Genomic DNA, 10,000 nt, shown 5'->3' with positions numbered 1-10,000 from the left:
ATTGTCTTTGTGTGATTTCACCTGGGGCTCTGATCCCGAGGTCGTTAAGAGAATCCAGACATTAATGTATCAAAAATATATGGCTTATTTGAATATGGAAAACACGTCTAAATGTGCGAATTTCATCATATATATATATATATATATATATATGATGAATGAAACCTCATTAATATAAATAAGTTTCGCAATCTACTTACGACACTCGCTCATTTTCAAACCAACCACCAACTTACCACATCATAATAACCACAATTATCGGGTAGAATGTTTGGACCTTGACATTATGAGGGCATCATTAGTAGCAAAAAAAGGGGGAAGAGAAAAAACTATTCTAATACAATGAATCCATAAATAAATCCCTTAATTAAACTCTCTTTAGACATTATTATTATTATTATTATTATTATTATTATTATTATTATTATTATTATTATTATTATTATTGGAAAAGCAAAGTGTGATAAGCCCAAGGGCTCCACCAAGGAAAAAAAGCAGAGAGAGGAAAAGAAACAAGGAAATAAACTACTAGAGAAATAATAAACAATTAATAAACAATATTCTAATACAGTTATAACATTAAAATGGGTACAAAGGCTATGGCACTATCCAAGACTAGAGAACAATGGTTTCATTTTGGGGTGTCTTTCTCCTAGAAGTTGGTTTACGTTTGACTTTGAAGCACTTCCACGCAATGCTGGACGGGAAGGTTACCTTCTTTTGAAGGTTTATAGGCCGCTCATGAATGGCAGAGGCTATATTACATATGATCAGCGCCCAAGTCCCCTCTCCATCCAAGCTAGGACCAAGGAAGGCCAGATAGTGGCTACTGATGACTAAACAGATAGACATACAGGCTCCCACAAAGCCCCATCCTTAGCTCACAAGGATGGTGAGGTTGCACTAACCAAAGGAACTAATGGTTTTGAGCAGGACTCGAACCCTAGTCTAGCAATCACCTGGAAAGGACGCTACCACCAGGCCACCACAACCCTAATAGACGTTCAGTGTTTGATCGTAAACAGGAGCAGAAACATTGACAACATAATAATTTCCCTTGCAAAAACGTCAATGATCACTACCACATTCATATCATAAAATGGCAAACTGAGGATGAACCTCTTGTGAAGTAAATATAAATATGAATGATTTAGAATGGTTCAGTCCATCGATTGATCTTGTGTCTGCTTTTACGAGCTGTCAGAATTTTGGATTTAATGGGTCGGGGTTCCTTGAACCCTGAAAAACAAGGCCTCATCTTTTATACTTTTGAAATAGTAGTAAAAATAATACTTGTCACCATGATCTCACAATAATAAAATATCCTATTGACTCACATTTCATTCCAATGTACCTTGAATATTTCATCGTTTATTTCAACTTTGAAGGTACTCTCTCCTTGCACGTGTGAGTTTAGGGGAGGGGGAGGGAGATAGTATACTCTACCCCAGGGTTGCCAGATTATTTCCACTGGATTATCGTACACGAACCTTAAAATTGTCGTTTTTCATCCAAAATCATCGTACACAGTTTCAATATAATCATTAAGGAGTTACATGATTGACTTATTTCAAAATATTTTAGTATAATTGTTTAATCAAACACACACACATATGTATATACCTAAGGTATGTATCGTATATCGTACCGGACTCAAAATAATTGTACATGTACGATAATTATCGTAAGAATGGCACCCTTGTACTCTACTCCCGGGTAGTCTAAACTTGTTAACTTCCACAGTTTGCCTATGGCAACTGTTTGCATAACTACGTCAGAACGCAAACTTGAACAGACACTATGAAGAGGAATGTTTAGTTTACAAACACCAATGCTATAAATTTTACATACATGACTGATGCTATCAAATGTTATATCATTTTATACCTGTTTATGAAAGAAAAATTATAGCTCCTTTGCCATTCGTCTATTTGTCTTAATCGAAAGCAATTAATAACTTTGTTTTTCAATATCATCCTTACGCAAATATTTTTTTTTCTTTTAGCAAAAAGAAAGCAAATAACTACGTTCCTATTTTCCTTTTAAATGAAGAAGGGTCATCATTTTAAAAGTTTATAGCTTTGCTGCAATTCGAATCTTCTCTTTTAATTTTTTTTTCTTTTGAAAGCAATTTATCTTCTTTGCTTCTTCAATGAAACAAAATTTACACAAAACCCATCTTTAAGCAAATACTTTTCTTCAATAGAACAAATTTTACACAAAATCATAACGCAATTTTTTTTCCCAAGGAGACAAATAACTACATTCTTAAGGCTTATTAAGAGCTCTACTGAAATAATACCGAATTGGAAATTTCTTTTATTCCTTTCCTCCTTGGGTAAATTGAAACAAGTAAAGAAAATCAATTTCGTCTCAATTTATCCACATCGAGACCATCTCCAAATAAAAAGTACTTTGGGTTGTTTCATCTAAAACAAGTTATTGGTCATGTTAACTCGGCAACCATAAAGTAATTTACATGTGGATTATTTCCTTTCCACTAAAAGAGAAGTCAAACCAGTACAATGCGACCTGCAAAATCAAGTGACCACACACATTACAGCCATTTTTAAATGTTTCCTCTCCCGATGATGGTCTTTCTTTATTTAATATTCCGCGCTCACTCTTAAGATAATTTTTCATTTTTTTTTTTCAACTTTGCGTGCTATGTCCTAAGATGTTTTTTCATTATTCAACTTCCGTGCTTCCTCTGAAGAAGACTTAGATTTTTTATAATTCAATTTTCCTTGCTTTGTTTTAAGATGGTTTTTCATTATTCAACTTCCGTGCTTCCTCTGAAGAAGACTTGATTTTTTATCATTCAGTTTTCCTTGCTTCGTCCTAAGATGGTTTTTCATTATTCAACGTGTTTCCTCCGAAGAAGACTTGATTTTCTAATATTCAATTTTCCTTGCATCGTTTTAAGATGGTTTTTCATTAGTAAATTTTCCATGCTCCCTCTACAGATGATAGCTTTTCATTACTCCATTTTTCCCTGCTTCCCCTTAAGAAGATAGTTTTCCATCTCTCAAAAGAAACATATGATACGGCCAAGCAGTTTCGAACACAAAAACGATCGTCTTAAATGTCGAACCATAATAAATGGCGTATTTTATAAAAGAAATGTGCAGTTATATAGCAAAGGCAGGAAAAGAAGTAATTGCTTCGCAGTGACCCGGTTGTGTCATGCATGATGGTCCCACTCACCCCCCAAAAAAGGGGAAAAAAAAGAAAAAAGAAAAAAAAGAGAGAGAGAGAGAACAACAGTTATGTGGCCTGCATAACTTCTTAAGGGAGTTCTTATGCATTACAAACGACCAAGAATTACGACGTTTTCTTAGTATTCTTAATGGTGATTCAACAAAAAATTGAAGAAATCAAGATTTTGGCTCAATTATTGCTAATCGCAAAGGTCAATGATATGAAGGAAAAATAAAATACTCTACAGGGTATAAAGATGGAAAAACATGATTTAAATGCGAATAAAAATTTTCTTTTGAGAGAGAGAGAGAGAGAGAGAGAGAGAGAGAGAGAGAGAGAGAGAGAGAGAGAGAGAGAGAGAGAGAGAGAGAGAGAGAGAGAATGTATAATTTCAGATAAACTTAAACTTGAAAACGTACAACTGGCAACATATAAATAAAAATAATAAATATATGATGGCATAAAAGCAGATGTATTCCTGCTACTGAACAGGTGTTTAAAGGTTGCGCACATCATACAGATGTTTTAATCTTTTATGGAAATTTAAACTTCAAAATGTTACAAGTGTCAATATTACTTGCCATGAAATTACGTTAAATCTTTAAAAAAGAAAAGAAAAAAAAACTCATAAAGCTTGCAATGAAACATTTAAAACTCCGAAAAACTAAAACCTTGACCTTTACATTATTCCATAAATTAAACATCCCAGGGAATCCTCCAACCAACATCCAACTTATGTTGAACTACAGTCAAAGGTCTCAATTTATGTTGAACAACTGTCAAAAGTCTCAACTTATGTTGAATTACAGTCAAAGGTATCAATTTATGTTGAACTACTGTCAAAGATCTCAACTTATCTTGAACAACAGTCAAAGGTCTGAACTTATGTTGAACTAGTCAAAGGTCTCAACTTATGTTGAACAACAGTCAAAGGTCTCAACTTATGTTGAACAACAGTCATAGGTCTCAACTTATGTTGAACAACAGTCAAAGGTCTCAACAAAGGTCTCAACTTATGCTGAACACCTGTCAAAGGTCTCAACTTATACTGAACAACAGTCAAAGGTCTCAACTTATGTTGAACACCAGTCAAAGGTCTCAACTTACGTTGAACACCAGTCAAAGGTCTCAACTTATGTTGAACAACAGTCATAGGTCTCAACTTATGTTGAACAACAGTCAAAGGTCTCAACTTATGTTGAACAACAGTCATAGGTCTCAACTTATGTTGAACAACAGTCAAAGGTCTCAACTTATGTTAAACAACAGTCATAGGTCTCAACTTATGTTGAACACCAGTCAAAGGTCTCAACTTATGTTGAACACCTGTCAAAGGTCTCAACTTATGCTGAACACCTGTCAAAGGTCTCAACTTATACTGAACAACAGTCAAAGGTCTCAACTTATGCTGAACACCAGTCATAGGTCGCAACTTATGTTGAACACCAGTCAAAGGTCTCAACTTACGTTGAACACCAGTCAAAGGTCTCAACTTATGTTGAACAACAGTCATAGGTTTCAACTTATGTTGAACAACAGTCATAGGTCTCAACTTATGTTGAACAACAGTCAAAGGTCTCAACTTATGTTGAACACCAGTCGTAGGTCTCAACTTATGTTGAACAACAGTCAAAGGTCTCAACTTTATGTTGAACATGAGTCAAAGGTCTCCACTTATGTTGAACAACAGTCAAAGGTCTCAACATACGTTGAACTACAGTTAAAGGTCTCAACTTATGTTGAACAACAGTAAAAGGTCTCAACCTATGTTGAACACCAATCAAAGTTCTCAACCCATGTTGAACACCAGTCAAAGTTCTCAACCTATGATGAAAACCAGTCAAAGTTCTCAATCTATGTTGAACATCAGTCAAAATTCTCAATCTATGTTGAAAACCAGTCAAGGTTCTCAACTTATGTTGAACACCAGTCATAGGTCTCTACTTATGTTGAACAACAGTCGTAGGTCTCAACTTATGTTGAACACCAGTCAAAGGTCTCAACTTATGTTGAATAACAGTCACAGTTCTCAACCTATGTTGAACACCGATTAAAGTTCTCAGCCTATGTTGAACACTAGTCAAAGGTCTCAACCTACGTTGAACACCAATCAAAGTTCTCAGCCTATGTTGAACACTAGTCAAAGGTCTCAACTTCTGTTGAACACTAATCAAAGTTCTCAACCTATGTTGAACCCCAGTCATAGTTCTAATGTTGAACCCCAGTCATAGGTCGCAACTTATGTTGAACAACAGTCATAGGTCTCAACTTATGTTGAACAACAGTCAAAGGTCTCAACTTGTGTTGAACACCAGTCAAAGGTCTCAACTTGTGTTGAACACCAGTCAAAGGTCTCTACTTATGTTGAACAACAGTCAAAATTCTCAACCTAAGCTGAACACCAGTCAAAATTCTCAATCTATGTTGAAAACCAGTCAAGGTTCTCAACAAATGTTGAACACCAGTCAAAGGTCTCAAATTATGTTGAACCCCAGTCAAAGTTCTCAACCTATGTTGAACCCCAGTCAAAGTTCTCAGCTCATGTTGAACCCCAGTCAATGTTCTCAACCTATGTTGAACCCCAGTCAAAGTTCTCAACCTATGTTGAACCCCAGTCAAAGTTCTCAACCCATGTTGGACCCCAGTCAAAGTTCTCAACCTACGTTGACCATGTATTCTAATAACTACTCAATTTGAACGACCTCCCCAACGAAAAAAAAAAAAAATTGAATTTTGTTTCACATCTGATCAAAATGCTACATGGAACTCAAACACATCCATAATAAATCTGAAACCAAATCCCTTTACAGGTACAAGACTTCACCTTATGAAAACTCCACGGGATATTCCGCCCACTACATAGCAATATATGCCCAAGTCAGAAAAGGCACTTCACATCTGAAGCGTTTTCAAAATGAAATTCAAATCCCCTACCCAATCTCACAGACCCTCTACTTCTTAATTCGAACGTCAAAGATCAAAGTTTGTTTAAAAAAAAAAAAAAGACGAGCTATCTCCATAGATACCTTCAGGACCAGAATAACGTCAATAACATAACCCTTGAAACTACAAAAACAAAAGGCTTCAGAGTATCTGAGAATATGAGATCACCCACACGCTACATGCACACATAAATGTGAATTCTTACATACGAACACACAGGTTAAAGGAGATTTTATTCTTATTCATCTCATTTAGTGTAACATATTTCCTGCCTTTTTAAAGTCTGTTGCCCTAGGAAGTGTTTCCGAATTATTAAAGGGTAGGAACATCGTGTAACCAAATAAGTAATCAATATTCATTTTCCCTATTTTAACTATTAGTAAGTTTTTTTTTCTATTATCACAGTAACCACCCAGATTTTAAGCTTCTGCATCTCGTATAACCAAATAAGTATTCAATATTCATTTTCCCTATTTTAACTATTAGTAAGTTTTTTTTTTTTCTATTATCACAGTAACCTTTTGATTGCTAAGCTTCTTCAGTTTTTCCTATCATCTGTAAAGTCTTGAAATTCTTTGATTACCACATTTTTCATGGACTTGATAAGTTTTGGTTTCTGATGATAGGCCCCTATCTTCTCTAGTTATTCTTCTTCAATCAAAGGTTTAACTATTGCACACTAACAATTCGGTGGATACTTCGCACTTGGTAACGGTAGAAGAGAGAGACTAGCTATGTTAAGTAAATATTCTAGGACACTAAAATAGAGCCATTGTTCTCTAGACTTGGGTAAGGCTTTAGCCTACATACCATGGTCTTCCACTGTCTTGGGTTAGAGTCCTCTTAGTTGAGGGTACGTTCAAGCACACTAATCTATCTGTTTCCTTTCCTCACTGGGCTATTTTCCCTAATCAAGCCCTTGGGCTTATAGCATAATAAAAATAATGATAATAATAAAAATAATAATATAATAACAATAACAATAATAATAATAATATAAAACAACAACAACAACAACAATAATAATAATAATAATAATAATAATAATAATAATAATAATAATACAGGTCTACAAAAAGAGGCATTGCCTCCCTGTACATTTGAATCCCTGATATATAAGGTAAATATACACGTATACATAATACTTGTCTCTCTCTCTCTCTCTCTCTCTCTCTCTCTCTCTCTCTCTCTCTCTCTCTCTCTCTCTCTCTCTCTCTCTCTTTCCTGAGGCTTTAATTCCAACCGGTCAAGGGTTTCGTCGAGATAAGAGGACGCCCACCAACATGAACCTCTATCTCTCTCTCTAGTTTTCCAAGTTTTCCATCACAAGACAATGGGAGCCTCCAGATTGCCAGCGAACCATCTCTGGGGGAAGAAAAACCTACCAAAAGGACTCCCTTCTGAAGGACTAAGGACAAGTCTGCCGTGAACAATCTCTCTAGGAATATTCTCTTTCAATTTACTTGGCACAGTTTTTTGTTTATATCTCTCTCTCTCTCTCTCTCTCTCTCTCTCTCTCTCTCTCTCTCTCTCTCTCTCTTTTATATATATATATATATATAAACAAAGGAAACTCTATAATGAGTGTGTGTATATATATACATATATAGAGTATATATATATACACACAATATATATATATATATATATATATATATATATATATATATATATATATATATATTTATTATATATACATATATATTCATATAATATATCATATACATACACACACATATATATACAGTATAATACATATATATATATATATATATATATAGATACCACATAAACCTCTCTCCAACATTATTGTAAGTTATTTATAAACACGAACTTAGTAAAAACTTTTACTAGATGAAATATATGAAATTTTAGATTTCATTTCCCGTTTTTCTTTTTTTATGTAGCCTAATCACATGATTTACCACTAAAAATATTCTATAGGACCGAAAGGTTTGCAATCCAATTGAAGATATATATATATATATATATATATATATATATATATATATATATATATATATATATATATCCGGTTACCCCTTGTGTAGTGGGTAGAGAAAGAAGTCATAAGAAAGTAGTCATACCCTGGTGGGAAGGGAATGCATATGCGAGCATATAGTATACCTGAAAATTTATGCGTCATATTTGACGGGTCGCATACACTACTAATGAAAAAAAAAAAAAAAAAAAAAAAAAAAAAAAAAAAAAAAAAAACCACGAACACAGAAATCAGATGGAAAATGACGATGTGATGCAAAATGATTTATAAATCCCTCACTAACGACCCCTGAAATACAAGGAGCTTCAACTGAAAAGAGGTCACTAGATGATCTCTAGGATGAAAGTCCTTTGAGAATAAAAGTTCCACCAGGGAGGATTCCAGGATTCCCATTTATAAGGAGCATATGTTTTTGGGTATTTTGCGAGGAAAAGGTATAATAAAAAACGGGAAGGCAGAACAAGATTTTTTTAAAGAAGGACAGCATATGCATTTGAAAACAGCGAAGGTCTTTGAACCATACTAATGGGGATCATTAGTGGAATAAACATGTCAAATATAGTCTAGTTATCTCGTCAGGTTAAGAAGTTAGCCAATGGTAAAATTCGATTTTAATAATAATGATGATAATAATAATAAGAGTAATAATAATAATAATAATAATAATAATAATAACAACAATAATAATGATAATAATAATGATAATCATGATAATAATAATCATTATATAATAACTAATAATAATAATAAGTATCAATAATAATTATTATATAATAATAAGTATCAATTATAATCATTATAAAATAAAAAGTATCAATAATAATCATTATATAATACGTATCAATAATAATCATTATACAATAATAACTAATAATAATAATTATAGAATACTGTTTAATAATAATAACTGTTAATAATTAATAATAATAATTAAATCAATATATCTCTAATTAGACCTATGAGTATTGATTTATAGTTTATATGCCACATTGCCCGTCGCTAAGGCCTGGGAGGCCAATCAATAGTTTAAAAAGCAAGAAGGAAGGAAAAAAATGAGAGAACAGAGGTAAAGTAAAAAGCTAAAAACACCCCATAATAATGCATGCACTGCCGGCATAAGGCCCACTGTTTTCAATACTCTAAAAGGTCCCTTTAAGTATGACGTTGACCTTTAGATCACCAAATAAAAATAAGCTCATTCACTTATAATATGGAATAATTGTTAAGTCTCTATTTTCGAAATCAAAATAAAGATTACTATTATTAATATTATTGTTATTATCATCATCATCATCATCATTATTATTATATTATCATTTTATCAATATTATTAATATTATCATTATCAATATTAATTATATTAATATTAATATCATTATGATTAGGATAATGATGATTATGATGATGATGATGAAGATTATTATTATTATGATCATCATTATTATTATTATTATTATTATCATTATTATTTTTATTACCATTATTGCTATTACTATTATTATTATTATTATTATTATTATTATATTATCATTATCAATATTAATTATATTAATATTAATATCATTATGATTAGGATAATGATGATGATTATGATGATGATGAAGATTATTATTATCATTACTATTACTATTATTATCATTAATATTATTATTATTATCGTTATCATTATTACTATCATTATTAATACTATAGTGCCTTAGAAAACTTAATTCTTAGCTGAGGGAAGGACAAATTGAGAGCCAGATAGACAAGTCAATTAATGTACAACTCCTGATGGTAACCGGGACCACCAAAGTACAATATGTACATATAAATTCTATAGGTCCCCCCCCCCTAACTCCTAGCTAAAAATTA

At 32.7% G+C, this 10,000-nt stretch overlaps 2 protein-coding genes across 2 annotated transcripts; both read left to right on the top strand.

The window, feature by feature from the left end:
* Positions 1-4,114: 4,114 nt before the first annotated feature.
* On the top strand, positions 4,115-4,954 carry LOC137616031 (uncharacterized). The gene has a single exon (XM_068345709.1). The coding sequence runs from the start codon at positions 4,115-4,117 to the stop codon at positions 4,952-4,954; it is 840 nt and encodes a 279-aa protein (XP_068201810.1).
* Positions 4,955-5,412: 458 nt separating this feature from the next.
* On the top strand, positions 5,413-5,898 carry LOC137616029 (variable charge X-linked protein 3B-like). Its single transcript, XM_068345708.1, has one exon. It carries the CDS (start codon positions 5,413-5,415, stop codon positions 5,896-5,898), a length of 486 nt encoding a protein of 161 aa, XP_068201809.1.
* Positions 5,899-10,000: the final 4,102 nt, after the last annotated feature.

Source organism: Palaemon carinicauda, chromosome 22 (genome assembly GCF_036898095.1).
Source record: "Palaemon carinicauda isolate YSFRI2023 chromosome 22, ASM3689809v2, whole genome shotgun sequence".
NCBI classification, from domain to species: Eukaryota; Metazoa; Arthropoda; class Malacostraca; order Decapoda; family Palaemonidae; genus Palaemon; species Palaemon carinicauda.
The sequence above is the reverse complement of the archived record's forward strand: the minus strand, read 5'-3'. Positions and strand labels throughout refer to the sequence as shown.

Bases quoted from the DNA above. Each gene is read 5' to 3' on its own strand.
- LOC137616031 (XM_068345709.1), top strand. From the start codon at position 4,115: ATGTTGAACAACAGTCAAAGGTCTCAACTTATGTTGAACAACAGTCAT.
- LOC137616029 (XM_068345708.1), top strand. From the start codon at position 5,413: ATGTTGAACCCCAGTCATAGGTCGCAACTTATGTTGAACAACAGTCAT.